Source organism: Cetorhinus maximus, chromosome 1 (genome assembly GCF_964194155.1).
Source record: "Cetorhinus maximus chromosome 1, sCetMax3.hap1.1, whole genome shotgun sequence".
Lineage (NCBI taxonomy): Eukaryota > Metazoa > Chordata > Chondrichthyes > Lamniformes > Cetorhinidae > Cetorhinus > Cetorhinus maximus.
In genome coordinates this window covers 147447234-147469632 of record NC_135879.1, presented here as the reverse complement: position 1 = coordinate 147469632, position 22399 = coordinate 147447234, and the positions used below count along the sequence as shown (strand labels likewise).

General features: G+C 40.2%; 1 protein-coding gene across 2 annotated transcripts in view; it reads left to right on the top strand.

The window, feature by feature from the left end:
- The window catches only part of ppat (phosphoribosyl pyrophosphate amidotransferase), a 57189-nt gene that overhangs the window by 3245 nt on the left and 31545 nt on the right, over positions 1-22399 (top strand). For both annotated transcript variants that reach the window (XM_078548201.1, XM_078548209.1), the window contains exons 2-4: positions 8371-8437; positions 12926-13132; positions 13654-13766. In XM_078548201.1, coding sequence (XP_078404327.1) covers positions 8371-8437; positions 12926-13132; positions 13654-13766 — 387 coding nt within the window. The remainder of the gene's footprint in view (positions 1-8370; positions 8438-12925; positions 13133-13653; positions 13767-22399) is intronic.

Below are 22399 nucleotides of genomic sequence, written 5' to 3'. Positions count from 1 at the left end.
ATTTGTCCTTTTTGTGAACAGGACAAACCTGGGCAATTTTCTACGTTGCCAGGCGGATGCCAGTGTTGTAGCTGTACTGGAACAGCTTGGCTAAGTGCGTGGCTAGTTCTAGAGCACAAGACTTCAGTACTATTGCTGGAATGTTGTCAGGGTTCATAGCCTTTGGAGTAGTGAGTAGCTTAAGCTGTTTCTTGATATCGTGGAATGAATTGAATTGGCATCTATGATGCTGGGGACCTCAGCCGGAGGCTGAGATGGATCATCCACCCAGCACTTCTGGCTGAAGATTGTTACAAATGCTTCAGCCTTATCTTTTGCGCTGCTGTGCTGTGCTCCCTCATCATTGAGGATGGGTATATTTGTGGAGCCGCTTCCTCCAATTAGTTGTTTAATTGTCCACCACCATTCATGACTTGATGTTGCAGGACTGCAGAGCTTAGATCTGATCATCTGGTTGTGGGGTTGCTTAGCTCTGTCTGTTGCATGCTGCTCCCACTGTTTGGCATGCAAGTTGTCCTGTTGTAGCTTCACCAGGTTGACACCTCATTTTTAGATATGCCTGGTATTACTGCTGGCATGCCCACTTGCACTCTTTTTTGAACAAGGATTGATGCCCTGGCTTGATGGTAATGGTAGATTGGGGGATATGCTAGACCATGAGTTTACAGATTATGGTTGAATACAATTCTTCTGTTGCTCATGGCACACTGTGCTTCATGGATTACCAGTTTTTGAGTTGCTAGATCTGTTTGAAATCTATCTCATTTAGCACATTGGTAGTGCCACACAACATGACGGAGAGTATCCTCAATGTGAAGACGGGACTTTGTCTCCACAAGGACTGGTGGTTGACCTTTCATCAGAAATCCTGTTTTATAGTGCTACAGGTGGTATCGAGACAAAATGCTGCTGGGCTTTTCTGCTTGTTCTCCCTTCAGGGGAAAAAAGCTGTTAAACAGGTTAGTGCCCATTCATTGAGTGATTCCTATAACACAGATGATGCTTTGCTAAAGTAATCAACCTGAAAACATTAACTTTCATCAACCTTTTGCATACTTGTCAGTGCATTGGTTATAGTCAACATTGAGCATGAAAATACATTTGGGAGCATTTTATCTGATTAGTACTAAGTAAAAATAGGAGAGGGGTGAAATATAAGCTGGGCTTTTCTGGTTTGGGGGGAGGGGGAGAGGGGGGTGGTTGTTGGGACAAGCAAGCAGTGATAGGAGGAGATAACCAAAAGATGTCACAGACAAAAGAACAAAGAGGTGTTGATGGTGGTGATATTATTTAAAAGAATGTGCTAATTAAGAGCAGATAGCAGGACAAGCAAGGTACAGATAGCTCTAGTGGGGGTGGGGTGAAATAAGACTAAAAGGTATAGATAAATGATGGGCGGAATACATTTAAAAATAATGGAAATAGGTGGGAAAAGAAAAATCTATATAAACCATTGGAAAAAACAAAAAGGATTATTATTTATTTAAGGACATTATTTTTAAATGTATTTCACCCATCATTTATCTATACCTTTTATGCCCTTTTCGTCTTATTTCACCCCACCCCCACTAGAGCTATCTGTACCTTGCTTGTCCTGCTATCCACTCTTAATTAGCACATTTTTTCAGATAATATCACCACCTTCAACACCTCTTTGTTCTTTTGTCTGTGACATCTTTTAGTTATTTCCTCCTATCACTGCTTGCTTGTCCCAACAACCACACCCCCCCACCCCCCACCAAACCAGCTTATATTTCACCCCTCTCTTATTTTTACCTAGTTCTGTTGAAGGGTCATGAGGACTCGAAACGTCAACTGTACTCTTCTCCGCCGATGCTGCCAGACCTGCTGAGTTTTTCCAGGTATTTCTGTTTCTGTTTTTGTTTTGGATTTCCAGCATCCGCAGTTTTTTGTTTTTATCACCTTAAATGCATTTCTGCAGTTTGCCTCAACTACTTGTAGCGAGTTCCACATTCTAACCACTCTTTGCTTCTTCTGCGTTCTTTACATAATTCTGTTCTGAATAGGATTTTACAAGAATAGATGGCAAAGAGAAGAAGATTTGATCAAGCTTATGCTGGATCAGAATCTTTCAGATCAAGACCATGTGGATGATTCAGAAAGACTTCTAGCACTAGTTACTTATAGTCTGATGCAAGAAATACTTTTTTTTAACTTTTTTAAAACTCAAATGTAACACACTAATGATGAAAATAATTAATTTAAAATTGACTGCCATTCATTTTCTTTTACTTTCTTTGAAGCTCACTATAAAATCAATGGACAGTTGGAATGCTACTAATGTCAATACAATTACAGAGATAAAAGCTGGTTAGCAATTATGCATGGCCTAGTTTAGACTGAGTGCATCACGAGTAATGTATTCTATCCTACAGAAATTAAACCATTTGAAAATGTATTGATAGGGTATAACAAACAGAACTAGTAAGCTGATGCATTGTTTCAATAAATTAGCTGCATTAAAGTGATAGCCAAACCACTATCATGTTTAAACTGTGGTGGAACTATTAAAAATACTGAAAATCATACTCTGGCCTAAGACTACTTGTGCTTTGTGTCATAGGAAATCCATTTGTATTCCTTAACCACTAAGGTTGACACCAAAAACATTATTTTAGAACAAGCAGCCTGTCATGTGAAAGGTACCTCTTGAGACTGTAGTGTGAGTAGATGACCGGCTACAACAAGATAATTTCACAATGATCCATGATCACTATTGTGCTTGTATCGTTATTTTGGCATTGGAGCACTAGAGTATAATTTTCTTTCTTGAAAAGGAATGACAACACAATATAACCATATTCCAAAACAAATTTGCGAGCTACTGAAAATGTAACCTAGGATAGATCTGCGATTTTGTTCGGCTTAGTAGCATAATATTTTGTCATTATTGTGGCTAATCTTGACACTCTGAAATTAACTTGTATATATTATAGAGTTATGAGGGCAAAGGGATTATTCAAAGGGATTATTGGCTTGGAGAGTCAGTAGTCTGACGGTTTTCCAGAAACATATGTAATGTAGCAATGCTGTTTATTCTTTACTGATAAATGGGTTTTATCTAGGATTCTAATGGTTGTACTACAAAGTCCATTGTCTTACATCCAAAGAGCTCTTTTTACTGATTAATATTTTGCATATTATTTAGTTTCTGATTTACATTGTAAGAGAATTGATATCTTCAACAAAAATGTCTGCCTTCTCCCTCCCCACCTCAGTATGGAAGTTTGTCCAGATAGAAAGACTTATTTAATTTAATCAAATAACAAAAAGATCATGAAGATTATTTAAAATCATTGAAAAGAGAGACACGTTGTCAAAGCTTTTAGTCTTGTGCTCATCAGGGCAAATGCAAGGATGTCAAATTTGAAACGATTGCAACAATTTATACTACAGGAGGAAAGTGGTGCTGACTCATTGGCAAGTCGGCTATAATTGGCTGAGGCATTTCCACTACCCAAAACAAAACGTCTACTGTCAGATGTGATTCTGTGATTGGTTAGCACTTGCTGAGCGATTCTGAGTGCATTACGAGCTACACCAACAACCAATTTAAGATAATTAGTTGAGCTCATAATGTGGCTCATTTTCGCTTGCTAGAAGCAACAGATGTTCATACGCAGGGACCTGTCCTTTGTAAACAGAAGGAATATGTTCAAGCCTTGTACCTTTTTTGAACTACCTGGAAGCATGGGGAATCCCTAGTTCCCCATTGCTCTCTCCATGCAACACCTCGGCCTATCGGAGTTGACTTGCCAACCAATCAGCACCCTTTCCCCCTCATATAAATTATTGTGATTGTTTGAAATTTGACATTCTTGCGTCTGTCCTATGAGTGCAAGATGAAAAGCTTCAGCAAAATATCTCTCTTCAGCAATATTCAAGTTCCGTGCTACCGAACTTATACCTGAGACAGAAGATTACTTACATTTCATGAATGACTCCACTGCTTATTTAAATTTTGTTTAAAATTAGACATGCAAAAAGTTATGTAATCATGGAAAACACAATGTCATCTTGATAACTGAAGTAAATACTTTTTCTGAATTAATTCATAGATTCATATATATTCATTTTTCTATTATCTGTTAATATAGTAGTTGAGTGGCTAAGACCTATCACGGTCTCTTGTCTTGTGTCTCTAAATGCTGTGTTAGTGAATTTATATCAACATTTATATTTGTTACATCATGAACACAGTTTAGAAATGTCATTCTTTTAGATGTGTATGTTTGTCTCTCTCATCCCTCCACCCCTGACTTGAAGGTTCAATATATTTCAAGGTCCTGTTAAAACAAAATCATTAAAATTGTACATTTAATACAATAGGAAGACAACTAAAGTAACATGGATCTTACCTCAAACAGAGAGCATATCTCTTTAATTCAACCTATCTTACTTTGGAATCCTCATATTTAAGGTACTGCCAGCTCAAAAAGATATTTTGCATAGCTTCAGTTTAATAGGAGTAATATTGGTTTGAGTATTTCAGTTTAAATTTAACTTGAAGTAAATTTCACCTTGTTCCATTTTATCTTATAAACTAAATCAACAGTCCACAGTAAGATAAAGGGTCTAAAGTGTTTCTAGCGCTAGTATACCTGAGAACATTTCTGGCAGCAGCAAGTAATAGAGTTGTCTAATTCAGGAAATGCAAACTATTTTTCCATGGTAGTTTCAAAATAAATTTTGTAGAGTGAGATTCATAGCTTACAAATTTCATTTGGTTGTACCTAGAATTATTTACAGCGCAGAAGGAGGCCATTTGACCCATCAAATCCATGCTGGCTCTCCTTGGAGCAGTCCAGTCAGTAGCACTCCGCTGATTGATCTCTGTAGTTCTGCAGGTTAATTTCCTTTTGAATTCATTGATTGTTTTCACCCACCACCCTCGTGGGCAGCAAGTTCCATGCCATTACGAATCACTGTATATTTAAAAAAATGCTTCTAAAGTGTGGTGCCCGGAACTAGCCACAATATTCCAGTTGTGGCCCAACAAGAGCTTTATAAAGGCATATCATAACTTCCTGCTTTTATACTCGATGCTTCTATTTTTGAAACCCAAGATTCATTATGCTCCCGCAGGTTCTTCTGTTCCTGCACACTTTTTAGAACTGTGCCAGTAAATATATTGCCTCTCCCTATTCCTTTTTACAAAATGCATTGCCTCACGCTTCTGTATATTAAATCTCACCTGCCACTTGCCTGCCCGTTCTGCTAGCATATCTGCCATGTTGCAGATGATTTGCTTCATCCTCACTGTTTACCACTCCAGTTTGGTATTATCGTCAAATTTTGAAATTCTACTCTATTCCAAGATTCAAGTTATTTGTGTATACCAAAAAAAAAGTGCTCTTAGCACTGACCCTTTGGGGAACACCACTATCTACCATCCACCAGTCTGGAGTAAAAAAATTTACCACTACTTGTTCTTTGCTATCCTTAAATCAATTTTTTAATCCAATTAGACACTGACCCTCAAATTCAATGAGCTTCAATTTTGTTAACCAGCCTTTTGTGTGGTACTTTGTTGAATGCTTCCTTAAAATCCATATGGACAACAACCACAGCATTCCCTTCATCAACCTTCTCTGTTACTTCATCAGAAAATTCAATTAGATTAGTCAGTTTGCCTTTTCTAAATCAGTGCTGACTATTCTTAATTAATTCAAACCTCTCCAAGTGCCTGTTGATGTTTTTTTTGATTCTAAAGCCTTACTCCTATTGATGTTAAACTAACCAGCCTGTAGTTGTCATGACAATCCTTACATCCTTCTTTGAATAAGGGTGTCACATTTGCCACTCTTGAATGGTCTGGCACTTTCCCATATCTGGGGAAAATTGGAATATTATGGCAAGCCCTTCTGTTATCTCCAACCCCACATTCTTTAGAAACCTGGGTTGCAAGTCACCTAGCAGGTGATGTATCTACCCTAAGTATAGCCAGCCTTTCCAGTACCACCTCCCCCTCAATTTTCACTCGATCCATTGCTTCTACTATCTTCCATTCTATGGATATTTCGTTAGATTCTTCTTCCTTGGTAAAGATTGATACAAAGTATTTAAATATTCTAGCCTTGTCCTATGCTCTAAGCATATATCACCTTCTTTATCTCTAATAGGGCCCACTCCACCTCTTACTATCCACTTATAATTTACATTTATTTTTCTGTTCACGTCCCTTCTGAATCTGTTGTATTTGACCCTGGTTCTCACTTGAAGAATTCACCTGTATGCAAGCTAAACCCTATTTTTTTTTGTTTGTTTACTTAATTATAATCTCTATCTCTCTCATCATCCAAGTGGCCCTGTTTTCGGTTCGCTTACCTTTCACCTTTGGGATGTACTTGAAGCACCTCCTCCTTAAAGATCACTCATTGTTCCTTTTTACTTCTTTCTGTCAGTCTTTGATTTCATTTTAGCCAGGCTAGATTCCTTCTCATCACAATGAAATTAGCCCTCTTCTGATTTATGTCCTGCTTTATATCATTCATTTCCTCCATTACTAATCTAACCTTATATTGTGATGATCACTCTTACCCAAGTGTGCCCCCACAAGACATTTGGTCTACTTGGCCTAGCTCATTTCCCGGCCAGATTAAGCAATGCCTCCTTTCTATCCAGGGATTCTATCAGAGAATTTCTTCTTTTGCAAAGAATTGCCCACTCATGTGACTGGAGAGAAAATCTCTCATGTCACAACTGTTTACCTAGAGGAAAAGAATCTTAACTGGACCAAGTGCAATAGCATCTGTACTGTTGGAGCAGCTTCTATGATGGGAAAATCAGAGGATTCATGAATAGGGTGAAAGTAGAGAATCCTGACATCAGGTCAGCCACTGTATCCTGCACTTTGAATCCTTGTTGCAAAACAGTGTCATCTAAAGTTAACTGCAGTATTCGACCAAACAGTGAAAATCATGAATTATGTAAAATCATGTCCTTTGAAATTGCATTTGTTTACTATTTTGTGCGAAGAGAATTGAGCCGAATTTACTCATGCACACACAAGTGTGATGGCTTTCTTGGGGATAGGTCCTCTCCATGTTATGAACTCCATAACATGCTGAATGAGGTTTCACCTCTGCATGAATTGCTACAAAAAGCTTTAATATGTGATGATTCTTGGTGTGCTAAGCTTATATATCTTTCAGATATATTCAGCCGCCTGAATGAGCTGAGTGTTAAAATGCGGGGGGAAAAACAAGACATTCAGATTGCCACAGATAAACATCAAGGCTTCAGATCAAAACTGGCCCTTTGACAGGAAGAAGTGGCAAGTGAGTTGATTGAGGTGTTCAAACTGGCATCAGCGAATCCTGCTGACAAAACCATACTCTACCTCATCTCCACACATCTTAAAACACTGCAAGAGAAGTTTGAATGCTACTTCCCCTCCATGAGTATGGAAGACTGACTGTGATCCATTTAGTTCACTTTCTTTTGAATCATCAAAGAAATTGTCATTAAAAGAACAAGAGGAATTTGCAGTTTGCAGAGATGCCTCTGGATGCATTTCAATTGCTTACGGGACAAGATTATCCATCTCTTTCGGATTGGGTTATAGCAATACTCCTACTCCTGCCATTTCCCTGTGTGATGTTCTCAACACTGGCTTATGTACAAAAAAGTACACGAGTGCCTGTCAGTGGAGCAAGACCTGCTAGTTGTCCTGTCATCAGTTCTTCGGATCAAGATACTCTGCTCGGAGGCAGGCCCAGGTGTCACATTAACATTACCAGTAAGATGCTGCTCACAGTATTTCCTTCATTTGCGTTTTGCTTCAATTCATATAATTCTAATTTCAATTTTTTTTTATTGAATGAGGAGAAACAACTTTTTATTATGTTACGAATATGAACTTTCATACTAAGAAATGCAGACTTAAACTGAAAATGATTGAAATTTTCAATGGGAAACACTTAAATTGTGTACAATTTCTATAACAAATATTGTATTTACTTGCAACTGGTATTAAGGCTTTCATTGTAAACTACTTAAACTAATGTAAATTGTATTAGATGGTGGCTTGATATGTTATTAGGAGGTTTTAGAGATGGAAGGCTTTTGCTAGAGGACAATTCAGTTGGTTAAAATAGGTGTGCTATGACATAAAAAAGGTTGGGAACCACTGCTTTAAAACACTGCTTTATTATCATATGCAGACTACTAAAGTGGCATGACAAACTAACAAGAAAAGAAGCTTCTCTGCTAAAGGACTTAAAAGTTATGGAGCAGCTGAGGGGTAGTTGTTTTCCATTAAGAAGAACGCAGAATCGCAGATAATGGATATAATTTCTAAACTAATCAGTAACTATTTTTGAAACTTCTGAAAATATGTTTTTACAGAGGTCAGGAAAGTGCTGGAATTGTGACAAGTAATGGAGGTTCCCCACCATTATATATGACGCACAAGGTATGTTTTTTATTTTGCAGTGGAGTGTTATAAATTATGTCACACAAAGAACTTTATTGAATTCAGTTAGGTTCAATATTCTTCTGTACAGTCTCCTTCTTCTATTGCTTTACTACATCTTAGTAACTCATGTTTTCTGAAAACAATCTTCCAGTAGCCTTGCAACATTTGTTTAAATTTGAATTTCCTATATCAAGGACTGTGCAATTTAATAGCCAATTGATTCTGCTAAACTAAGATTATACTTGACAAACATATAATCAAAGTACATTGAAAGTTAATGTGAAGTTATTTTTAATAGTTTCAGTAAATTTCCTGCTTATTTGAAGCAGGAGATATTGGTAGTATGTATCCAGTGTCTGTGATTAGTGCAGCCGGTTGCAAAATAAAGCACTCCTTATCTATACTCTTACCCCAGCGTCAGGAGACCGTGCCCTTGTGCACCAATGTGAATTTTCACACAAATCATTATAGTCAGCTCTTAATTAGAAATAGCTTAATTCAAATTATACAAAACACTTCGTACATTTAAATTGCCTAATTCCAACTATTGGATATGTCCTTTTTATTGGAGTGCAGCTCCAACAACATTCGAGAAGCTCGACATCATTCAGGACAAAGCAGCCCGCTTGATCAGTATCCACCACCTTAAACAGTTAATCCCAACATCGCCGATGCGCAGTGTGTACCATCTACCAACAATGATGGGCAACCTAGGCTAGTGAGTGGGACGCATGAGTGGTCTTCCTTCATCTGCAGTGGGCTGCAAGATTGAAATTGGGCATGCACTAACCATGAATAACCCCATGAATAAGATTAAATACACTTAATATGCGCCAAATATTTCATAACGAGTTAGAGAAAATGTGTCCACATTTTCTCTCCATGGCTTCCTTCAGATTTGGAAGCTGTCGAGCACGTTGGGCAGAACCTACTGGAAATTTTGCTATGTGAGAGGAATGTCATGTTTCATAATGTCTCTTAACATTGTATTTTTTTGGAACTGATATCGCCTTGTTGCAAATTAAGCAAAATGGCCTCCCTTTCTGTGCAATAACAAAATAATCCAGCTCTCAACTCTCTTTTACCATTCTGCCCTCGTCTCAGATTTTCCTCTTTCTGGCTACTACTTCCTCTGTACTTTTTGATTTTTGCATTTGATTCTCCTTCTTTATGAAGTCACTTCAAAGCGTTCCATTATATAATTAGGGGCAAATTAAATTACCAGCAAAAGTAACATAGTAAAGTGCAGCCTCCCACGTCCACCGGTGTCGTAACAAAGACTCTCAGCCGGGATGGGGTAATCTTGTGTATTTAGAATTTGCGGGGTGTGCCAATTGGACCAAAGCAGCACTTTGGACGCAGAGGGTGTACACGGTTCTCACAGTCAGTGTTGTCTGCAATCAGCGTGCACCTCACTTCACGTACCCTTGCTTTGTCTGTGTGTCACTTTAGTAATACCGGTAGGAAAAAAACAACGCGGGCGGAGACATAGAAACATAGAAAATAGGAGCAGGCGTAGGTCATTCAGCCCTTCGAGCCTGCTCTACCATTTAATATGATCGTGGCTGGTCCTCCATCTTGATGCCGTACTCCTGCACTTTCCCCATACCCCTTAACATAAGAACATAGAACATAAGAACTAGGAGCAGGAGTAGGCAATTCATCTCCTCGAGCCTGCCCTGCCATTCATTACGATCATGGCTGATCTCATTTCGGCCTCAACTCCAATTTCCCACCGTCCAGTCTATATGCATATTAAAATCACCCATGATTATTGCCATGCCTTTCTTACATGCTCCAAGTATTTCCTGGTTTACACTGTGCCCTACTGCTAAACTACTGTTTGGGGACCTATAGATTACTCCAACCAGGGACTTCTTTCCCTTGCTATTTCTTATTTCTATCCAGACTGACTCTACATCTTGCTCTCCAGTGCCTATATCATTCCTCACTATAGCACTGATCTCCTCCTTTACTAACAAAGCTAACGCCTTTAGAGTCCAGGGAGGACTCTGATTGAGGCCATTGACAGGATCAATTATACAATTAAAGGACCTGCCCGTCCAACCTTAAAGTTGGTGGGCAGGCCTGGCGCCCCGGCGGCAAATAGAGAAAACATGAAACCTCATCCACCAGCGGGATGAGGTTTCATGTAGGGTTTTAAAAAGTTTAATAAACTTATTGTGTAAGTTATGAACATGTCCCATCTCATGTGATATTGTCACATGAGGGGGACATGTTAGGGAATTTTTTTTCTATTTTTCATATTTTTAAAAATGTAAGCGATCTCCCTGAGGCAGTACTTTGCCTCAGGGAGATGTGCGCTCTTTCTTGCGCATGTGCGAAAGAGTGCACTCTCGCTTTTGGGGAATCCCCCCACCCGCACAGGAAGCACATAGCGCTTCCCGCCGGATATCACGCTGGGCAGGCCTTAATTGGCCTGCCCATGTAAAATGGCGGTGGGGCCCGCTTCTTCGGCGGGGATCAGCTCCCTGCCCGCCAGAGATTGGGTTAGGCCCGCCCGCCCAAAAGGCAGAAAATTCTGCCCCAGAAATCTATCTATTTTCTTCTTAAATATATTCAGTGACTCTGCCTCCACAGCCTTCTGTGGTAGGGAATTCCATAGGTTCACCACCCTCTGAGTGAAGAAGTTTCTCCTTATCTCAATCCTAAATGGTCTGCCCTGTATCCTGAGATTGTGACCCCTTGTTCTAAAGACCCCTCCAGCCAGAGGAAATATAATCCCTGCACCTAGTCTGACCATCACTGTCAGAAATTTATATGCTTCAATGAAATCTCCTCTCATTCTTCTAAAATCCAGTGAATATAGGCCTTGTCGGCCCAATCACTCCACATGCGACAATCCTGCCATCACAGGAATCAGTCTGGTGAACCTTCGCTGCACTCCCTCTATGGCAAGTATACCCTTTCTTAGGTAAGGAGACCAAAACTGCACACACTACTCCAGGTGTGGTCTCAGCAAGGCCCTGTACAGCTGCAGTAAGACATCCTTGCTCCTGTACTCAAGTCCCCTCGCAATGAAGGTCAACATACCATTTGCCTTCTTAACTGTTTGCTGCACCTGCATGCTTGATTGGTGTACAAGGACACCAGGTCCCTTTGTACATCGATGTTTCCCAATCTATCACCATTTAAATGATACTCTGCCATTTTGTTTTTCCTTCCGAAGTGGATAACTTCACACTTAACCACGTTATACTGCATCTGCCATGTATTTGCCCACTCACTCAATGTGTCTAAATCGCCTTGAAACCTCTTAACACCCTCCTGATCGCTCACATTCCCACCAAATTTCGTGTCGTCAGCAAACTTGGAAATATTACATTTGGTTCCCTCATCCATTGATATATATTGTGAATAGCTGGGGCCCAAGCACTGATCTCTGCGGTACCCCACTAGTCACTGCCTGCCACTCCAAAAAAGACCCATTTATTCCTGCTCTCTGTTTCATTGAGCTTTATCTGATTACACTTCTGTGAAATGCTGTGGGTTTTTTTATCAATAAAAGTATTATATAAATGCAAGTTGTTTGTGAAAATGGTTATGAACCAAAGTTATTGCTCAACTATTCTTAGTTATAAAACTTCTTCAGCATTTTTGTTATTTATAGTAATATTGTTCAGCGATCCTGCTAATAATATAAATCACATACTTTTTAACTGAACATTAATCACACAATCATTTAATCTGAGTTACAGGTGGGAAAAATGATTGAATTTAATTTGAAGCAATGAATTTTCCATTTTACTTTGCAAATACAAACACCTATATTGTAATTTTGTTGGAGCTCCTTACTTTTTTGATTAGTGTTGATTTTCACATATTGCTATAACTTGTTCATTAAATAATCATAGTAATGTTGAGTTCAGAGGACTTAATAACCTTCAGGTCAAAAACTTGTGCAACTGTTCTTTGGAGCTTGGCAATGGATCTAAGCAAATATTTTAAGTCCTGAGGTTGTAATTTCAAAAGACAAGATAAGGATACTTGAATATGAACTTTGTGCTATGCCTGTTTGTTTTAAAAACTGTAATGACTTCCTGTGTCCTCAAATCAAAAAATAGGTAATGTTGGGCAGGACCTAAATTCTACATTTGAAATAGTGTTGTACAATTTAATCCTTGTTGCTTCTCCAAAGAACATCCTATGAGGTGGTCAGAGCTCCCAGTGAAAGAGCATATTATAAAAATATCATTCATTACTTGTTTATACAGTCCAAATAAAACAACCATGGACTCGGTATTTTCAAATCCTGGAGTAATACTTCTGACAGTAGAACTGCAACTTTGCAGTAAATGTATATAAAATGTAACATGTTACTTTTTAGTTTTATATAAGGCCTCAAAGTTGTAGTTAAAGAAATTAGTTATTTAGTTTTCCCTCAGAACTATGATCATTTTTAGCTTACAAGTTATGGAAATCATCATTAGATATTTTTATATAAAATTATTTTCTTTTATATAGGGAATGGGCCTCATAAATAGTACTTTCCGTGAAGAACAAATACAAAAACTTCGCAATGGGAGCCTGGGAATAGGACACACACGATATTCTACATCGGGTATTTCTGAATTGCAGAATTGTCAGCCATTTGTAGTGGAAACTCTTCATGGGAAGATCGCTGTTGCTCACAATGGAGAATTAGTTAATGCAAAAAAGTTAAAAATGAAGGTGCAGTATGGCATTACCATTAGAATTGTTGCAAGTTAATTGATCCTCAGTAAATAGTGCATCCCAAAAGATTAGGGATGGATAATTGATATTCAGCTTTCTGGTAAACATGTTAATCAAATTTTGATGTGTTGGGCATAAATCTACTGCATATCTGAATAAATACTCTATGGCCGAGCAAGACTTTAGCCAGTAACTCCTGTTGCTAAGCAAAAAGCAAGGCTTCAAAGGGCCTAAAAGGAGGGGGCCTGGTCTAAGCACTTCCTGTTCCAACCTACCTGCTGTCCCCTTTTCTTGGAATTAACCTTGGCCTTCTGATGAAAATGCTAGTTGGAGACTGGTGCTGTTTCCCCCTTTAATATGCCTTTTAAGCATATATGTTTTAGTGCTTTGTCAAATATTTGTATGCATTTTGTCATTTAATCTGTAATAATTTTGGTGAATTCAATTTGTACAGTGAAGTTAAGTGTGACAGCTATGCATTTTTCTAGTTGAAAAAGATAACTTTTCCATTTATATAGGTACTACGACATGGAGTTGGCTTATCAACTAGCTCTGACAGTGAGCTAATCATACAGCTTCTGGCTTTGACTCCACCAAAGGAGGAAGCTGATACACCTGACTGGGTGGCCAGGTAAGGGAAACTACTGAAACTTCCAGCTCCACTATGGGAGAGTACAGAGGCTTTAACAGGCTCATTTCAAGTACAGTTACAAGTTAAAATGTAATTTGATCCAGGGCCTGGTCTGATACTGAAGAAAGGCAGTGTGAGACTCCCTTCAGTCAGGAGAAATTGCTTCACACTTTTATTAAAGCACATTTACAACTCTGTAGAGTGAATCATTTTAAAATTGAACTTGCTTTCACCCAGTTTTCTATATATACTATAAAATAAGTGTATAGCTTGCAAATTCACATACCTAATTGCCCTTGTGAGAAGGTGGTGGTGAGCTTCCTTCTTGAACCACTGCAGTCCCTGTGGTGTAGGTACACCCACAGTGCAGTTAGGGAGTGAGTTCCAGGATTTTGGCCCAGTGACCGTGAAAGAACGGCTATATATTTCCAAGTCAGGATGGTGAATGGCTTGGAGGGGAACTTCCAGGTGGCGGTGCCCCATCTGTCTACTACCCTTGTTGTTCTAGATGGTAGCGGTTGTGGGTTTGGAAGATGCTGTCTAAGGAGGCTTGGTGAGTTTCTGCGGTGCATCTTGTAGATGGTGCACACTGATGCCACTGTGTGTCGGTGGTGGAGGGACTGAATGTTTGTGGATGGGGTGCCAATCAAGCAGGCTGCTTTAACCTGAATGGTGTCAAACTTCTTCAGTGTTGTTGGAGCTGCACTCATCCAGGCAAGTGAAGAATATTCCATTTTACTCCTGAGTTGTGCCTTGTAGGTGGTAGACAGGCTTTGGGGAGTTAGGAGGTCAGTTACTCACCACAGAATTTCTAGCCTCTGACCTGCTCTTGTAGCCACAGTATTTATATGGCTAGTCCAGTTCAGTTTCTGGTGAATAGTAACCCTCAGGATGATTCAGCCCTTCGAGCCTGCTGTGCCATTCACTATGATCATGGCTGATCATCCAGCTCAATAGCCAGTTCCCGCTTTCTCCCCATAACCTTTTGATCCCTTTCATCCCAAGAGCTATATCTAACTCCTTCTTGAAAACATACAATGTTTTGGCCTCAACTACTTTCTGTGGTAGCGAATTCCACAGGGTCACCAATCTCTGGGTGAAGAAATTTCTCCTCATTTCAGTCCTAAATGGTCTACCCCATATCCTCAGACTGTGACCTCTGGTTCTGGGCTCCCCTACCATCCGGAACACCCTTCCTACATCTACCCTGTCTAGTCCTGTTAGAATTTTATAGGTTTCTATGAGATTCTCCCCCCTCATTCTTCTGAACTCCAGCGAATATAATCCTAACCAACTCAATCTCTCCTCATATATGTCAGTCCCGCCATCCCAGGAATCAGTCTGGTAAACCTTCGCTGCGTTCCCTCTATTCCAAGAACACCCTTCCTCAGATTAGGAGTTCAAAACTGCGCACAATATTCCAGGTGTGGTCTCACCAAGGCCCTGTATAATTGCAGCAAGACATCCCTGTTCCTGTACTTGAATCCTCTCGCTATGAAGGCCAACATACCATTTGCCTTCTTTACCGCCTGCTGCACCTGCAAGCTTACCTTCAGCGACTGGTGTACGAGGACACCCAGGTCTCATTGCACATTCCCCGCTCTCAATTTATAGCCATTCAGATAATCTGCCTTCCTGTTTTTGCTACCAAAGTGGATAACCTCACATTTATCCACATTATACTGCATCTGCCATGCATTTGCCCACTCACTCAGCTTGTCCAAATCACGCTGAAACATCTCTGCATCCTCCTCATAGCTCAGTGGGGGATTCAGCGACGGTAATGTCATTGAATGTCAAGGGGCAATGATTAGATTCTCTCTTTTTGGAGATAGTCATCAGTTGGCATTTGCATGGCATGAATTTTCTTTGCCACTTGACAGCCCAAGCCTGGATATTGTCCAGGTCTTTCTGCATTTGGATATGGACTGCTTCATTATCTAAGGAGTCACGAATGGTGCTGAACATTGTGCAATCATCAGCGAACATCCCCACTTTTGACCTTACGATGGAGGGAAAGTCATTGATTACACTTTGGAAGGAGTAATTTGACAAGGAAGTATTCAATGAACGGCATGACATTAGGAAGTTCTGAGGACCTTGGCGTGTGTGTCCATAGATCTCTGAAGATGGAGGGGCATGTTAGTGGGGTGGTGAAAAAGGCATACGGGACACTTGCCTTTATCAATCGAAGCATAGATTACAAAAGTAGGGAGGTCATGTTGAAGTTGTATAGAACCTTGATGAGGCCACAGCTGAAGTACTGTGTGCAGTTCTGGTCGACACATTATAGGAAGGATGTGATTGCACTGGAAGGGGTGCAGAGGAGATTCACCAGGATGTTGCCTGGGATGAAACATTTAAGTTATGAAGAGAGGTTGGATAGACTTGGGTTGTTTTCGTTGGAGCAGAGAAGACTGAGGGGCGACCTGATCGAGGTGTACAAGATTATGAGGGGCATGGACAGGGTGGATAGGGAGCAGCTGTTCCCGTTAGTTGAAGGGTCAGTCACAAGGGGGCATAAGTTCAAGGTGAGGGGCAGGAGGTTTAGGGGGGATGTGAGGAAAAACTTTTTTACCCAGAGGGTGGTGACGGTCTGGAATGCACTGCCAGGGAGGGTGGTGGAGGCGAGTTCCCTCACATCCTTTAAAAAGTACCTGGATGAGCATTTGGTACGTCATAACGTTCAAGGCTATGGGCCAAGTGCTGGTAAATGGGATTAGGTAGGTAGGTCAGGTGTTTCTCAGTGTCGGTGCAGACTTGATGGGCCGAAGGGCCTTTTCTGCACTGTGATTCTGTGATGAAGCAGCTGAAGATGGTTGGGCTGAGGACACTACCCTGAGGAAGTGATGTCGTGGAACTGAGATGATTGACCTCCAACAACCACAGCCATCTTCCTATGTGCTAGGTATGACTCCAACCAGTGGAACATTTTCGTCCGATTCCCATTGACTCTAGTTTTGCTAAGGCTCCATGTTGCCACACTTGGTCAAATGCTGCCTTGATGTCAAGGGTAGTCACACTCATCTCACCTCTGGAGTTCAGCGCTTTTGTCCATGTCTGAACCAAGGCGGTAATGAGGTCAGAAGCTGAGTGACCCTGGCCGAATCCAAACAGAGCATCAGTGAGCAGGTTATTGCTAAGGAAGTTGAAAGCACTGTTGATGACCCCTTCCATTACTTTACTGATAATTGAGAGTAGACTCATGGGGCGGTAATTGGCCAGGTTGGATTTGCCTTGCCTTTTGTGTACAAGACATACCTGGGCAACTTTCCACATTGCTGGGTTGTAGCTGTACTGGAACAGCTTGGCTAGGGGTGTGGCAAGTTCTGGAGCACAAGTGTTCATTACTATTGCCGGAACAGTGTCAGGGCCCATAACCTTTGCATAATCCAGTGCCTTCAGCCATCTCTTGAGAGATTTTTTTATTATCATTGGTTTGTGCTCCATATAGAAATGACTCTCATCGTCCAAACAGAGCATTTATGGGAATTTGTTTATTTTTCAAATGGTGTTATTTCCTGCAATTTTTAAAACATCGATTAGCAGGCGTTTGTCACTTTAATGAGTACAGATGGGAAAAACATTGATCCCAAATATAATAGGCATGTGCAACAAATGAACATATTAGGCATTTATGATACTTTAGTGTGAAATTTTATTGCAGAATAGGACAGTTACCAAGCTTAGATCTTTGCATGTACTTTTCTACAGAGTAGAATATTCCTTAATAGATGCTGGATAAGTTAGGCAAATAGCAGTTAAAGGTATGAATATAGGATTCTAAAAAATTTCAGAATACATGTGTACCATGAATTTGACTCTATGCTATTTATCCTGGACACCTAACCTGGCCAAACTCTGTTTCAAACTAAACAGTACTTCTTTTTATCACTGTTTCCAATATTTGCACATGCCTAACCTGAAATGGAATTTATTGCTTTGGATCTTTAAGTTTGGGAGAGATATTGTCATCTTGATTTATTTACATTTATACAGTAAAGTCCCGCCGTTTGCAGGGGCTGCATTCTTGGAAAACCTTGCAAATGGTGAATTCACAAACGGCAAACATATTTTATTATGGGAGTCAATTAAATAGGTTCCAGCCATCCAAAAATTGATATGTATAGAGAATAAAAGACAATAAAAACAATGTTTTTAATAAATATAAAGATGACCTGTTTAACAAAATAAGGAATACATATTAGTCACACCGCTCTGCCATTCAATAAAATCATGACTGATCAGATTGTGCCCTCAACTCCACATTCCACCTACCCCCGATAACCTTGGACTCAGTTGTTAGTCAAGAATCTATTTACCTCATTGACCCCGCCTCTGCTGCTCTCTGGGGAAGAGAGTTCCAACGATTCACCACCCTCTGAGAAAATATTTCTCCTCATCTCTCTTAAATGGGACACCCCTTGTTTTTAAACTGTCCCCTGGTTCTAGTCTCTCCCACAAGGGGTAACATCCTTTCAGCATCTACCCTGTCAAGTCCCCTCAGGATCTTTCAATAAGATCACCTCTCATTCTTCTAAAGTTCGATGGATGCAGCCTGTTCAACCTTTCCTCTTAAGGTATGCTGCTTTTCTATTCTTACTGCCAAACTGGACAATTTCACATTTTCCCACATTTTACTCGATCTGCCAAATTTTTGCCCACTCACTGAACCTATCTATGTCCCTTTGCAGGCTCCTTATGTCCTTGAGAACTACCTATCTTTGTGTCATCAGCAAATTTAGCAACAATACATTCCGTCCCTTCATCAAGTCATTGATATAAATTGTAAAGAGTTGAGGCCCCTGCACTGATTCCTGTGTCAGTCAGTCAATCAATGTCATAGCCTGCTGCCTGTTCTTTCAATTCTTCAGCTGATCTTGAGGCCTGCCATCACCTTGGGTTGAAATTTAGCCGCCTTAGGCTCTTCTTTCTCCTCTTTACATTCAATTCCACGTGTTCTTCTTTAGAGAGTTCCACTTGATGACACTGAAAGTCCTCTACTTCAACTGTGGCAGGTCTTCAAATCCCTCCCCTCCAACTTGTTTTGCAAACTTAACAATCTTTGTTACTTCAGCATTCACATTGGAGAATCCTGTCAAATTATTCACAGCCTCAGGCCAAACTTGTTTCCAGTAGGCATTTATGGTTGATTCTCTAACCTCATCCCATGCATCCTTAATTATTCTTATTGAGATAAGGATGTTGAATTCCTTCCATCAATCGTGGACAGTGGTTGAAGGATTTGTTTCCAAAATTTTGAGAATGTGGCTGAAACCTCTGTGAGTGTAGTGAGCTTTGAATGTTGCAATGATCCCTCAGTCCATTGGCTGGGTAAAAGAGGTTGTATTTGGGATAAAAACAAATTTTCTGTATCTGAATGGCTATCTTCAAGATAGGGTAGATGTCCAAGAGCATCATCAAAGATAAGTAGGACCTTGAAGGACAAGTTATTTTTCCTCAAATAAGCCCTGACCTCAAGCAGAAAGCAATTTTCAAACCAGTGTTCAAACACTGCTGCTGTAACCCAGGCACTGCTGTTAGTTTCCAAAAACCCTGATAGATGAGATTTATTTTTTCCTTTTAAGAACTTGAAGGTTTTCTGACCTATAAATCAGCATTGGTTTAGACTTAAAACAAGCCACATTGGCACATAGTAAGAGTGTTAGCCTGTCCTTTGCAGTTTTTAAAACAAGGTACTGTCCTTTCTTTTAATTTGTAAGTCCTATTTGGCAGTATTTCCAGAACGGGCCAGTTTTGCCTGTGTTAAAGACCTGCTCTGGCTAGTAGCCTCACTTCTCAAAGCATTTCTGCAGTGCCTTCTACTCTGCATGGTCAGCTGATGCACCCTCCCCCACCAACTTTACATTATGAAGACCAAAATGCTTTTTAAAGCGATCAAACCATCTTGTGCTGGCTGAGAATCCTCTGGAATACCAAGAGGCCCCTTCTTCTTCACCAGTAGCGCCAGCACTACCCTCTTTACTACAATTCAAGTGCCTTGTTTCTAATAATTGGGCCACTAACTGGGATTCTGTTTTGATTCTGGTGCTCTATCCACACATTAAGTAACTTCTCCAGTTCTTCTAAGTGTGGATCTTTCCTGCTTACCAAAGTTAATCTTTTACCAAAGTATGACTACCAGAAACACTAACAGTCGTTTTTATTTCATCTTCAGACTGCCTAATGTACCTAATTTTAGATTTATTAACACTGTATTCCCTACCAACATGGTAGCACTTGTGCTGTTTTTCAGCCTATCTAATATTGTCACTTTCTCAGCAAGTGTCATCACTTTTCTAGTACGTTTACTGCTTCATTCAAATTCACTCGTTTTTCAATAACAGTGACTTAAAGATTTTCTAGAAATGGTACTGTACTGTAGATGCAAATGAAATCGTAATAACAATGAACACCCATGTGCAAACACTCCAGTAAACAACATGGCAGACGACGCATGCGCAATGCTCAACTTCTCATCCAGGAAATGTGTCTTGGACACCTCCCATATGTTTTTTGTAATGTTCATTTAGACGCTTTTTCTATTTTAAGACATTTTCTCCAACTTCTAGTTTTTTTTTTCTGAAAACCACAGATAAGTGAACACTGGGTCTGCAATCAGCAAAATATTGTACCTGATGTTTTGCGCAGATAAGCGAATTTGCGAATGATGAAGTTGTGAATGGGGGACTTTACTATACTTCAAAACTTGCTAGTCACAGCTGAAGAATGAAATAAGATGAAGCATAAAATTGTGTATTTGATGTGAAGTTTGGAAGTTTTTAAGTGAAGATGTTAAAAATGCATCTCGGATTATAAACAGACAAATTGTGGATTACAACATGCTTAAGCTACATCAAGAGTGGTTCTCTGTAGCCAACTGCTAAGTAGGTTGAATTAAACCAGTTCCATTGTGCAACCCTAAGCCTCATGGCACAAATAGCACTTGTGGGAGAATCATTAACTAGCCTTTAAGCCTTTTCTCTAAGGATTTGTGCTACAGATATCCCTGGAGTTGGCGTACACCCACAGGTGGTCTAGAGTGTTTGAAAATCATCATGCAAGGAAGGCTGTGCAGCTAGTGGACTCTTCCATGCAAGTCACTATTTCCAACATACTGTTTGACATGGCCTCTGTCTAGATGCAAAGGCTGGCCAGCTGAGGGGCTACATGAACTGGCACCCTCAACAGCAGGCTTCTCCCAATCTCCTTTCCCATTCTCTTCCTCTCTTTTTTGTGCTCATCTCTTCATGCTCCGACACGTGCCTACCTCACATTTTCATGACCAGCTGTTCATGCTTTGTCTGAATATTTGCCAACTCCTCTACCTCAATCAGATTTCCATTATAATAGTATACTTGTGAGAAGCCTTCCATGTAGCTTCCGATAATTGGAGAGGCATGGAAAATTGCTGCAGTATATGTTTTTTTGGTAGCCAATGAGTGAGAAAACGACTTGAGGAAAGAGCAGGCGGGAGTGGTTATCGGAAACCTTGAACTGGAGTCAGTTCACCTTTTTCCCCATTTCCAATCCTCTTTTATGTTCTCTTGCCCCAGGACTTGCAAGACAACTATCTCATACAATCTCAGGGTCTCTTCCTCCTGCCTGTGCTATCTTAATTTCCTGTTATGGGGTGTCTTCTGCAAGTAGAGTAAAAATGAGAGGTTTCAATTTTCTTGATGAATGTATTATAATATCAAAGTGCCAATATATGGCCATAGTGGATGTAATGCTGTGTATATTCATCATGCAGCTACATTAGATGGCATTGATAAGTTTGATCTGAATATATGATGGAGCACTTCCAAGTGTTGGCATGCGCGGTTAAGCGAATCATGTACTGAATAAGAATTCATGGAAAGTATTAAATGTAATTTAAGACTGAGTAAGGGGAGAAATACTTATAAATGACACAGGTACTTTGAACAGTGAACTAATGGAAGGTGACAATGGTTTCTCTTGTCTGAACTGACAAAAGTCACAATACTTCTTCCTATGTTGCCTCATGGCATTCATGTTCATTGCTCCTCTTTAGTTTGCCCAGTACCTGTCCTGAAGAGATCACTGTATGTTTCATTTCTTCCATCAGCCTTTGTATGTCCCTTTTGGAGAAAGCTGGGCATTCTATTCCCTGCGAACTGCTTGTAGATATGTTTCAAAACACAAGGGTACTTCCCTTTAAACCATAACGCCTGCCTCTTTAAGTTTAAGTCGTACACCACCGCAGAATTTCTACACTCATCCATGGGATAGGTTTGCACTCTCAAGCTTTTTCCATGGTAATGGCTCCCTGAGGTTATGCAAACGCAGCTGGCTCATGAAATGCAAGTGAGAATATGTGAATGCTCCTTGTGTATTGCCTTATTACTGGTCAGATTTATGGATAGTCAGAAAATTAAATAATTTTTTTAATTCATTCAAGGGATCGGGGCTTCGCCAGCATTTATTGCCCATCCCCAGTTGCCCTTGAGAAGGTGGTGGTGAGCTACCATCTTGAACCGCTGCAGTCTATGCAGTGTGGGTACACCCACAGTACTGTTAGGAAGGGAGTTCCAGGATTTTGACCCAGCGACAGTGAAGGAACGGCGATATATTTCCAAGTCGGGATGGTGACTGACTTGAAGGGGAACTTC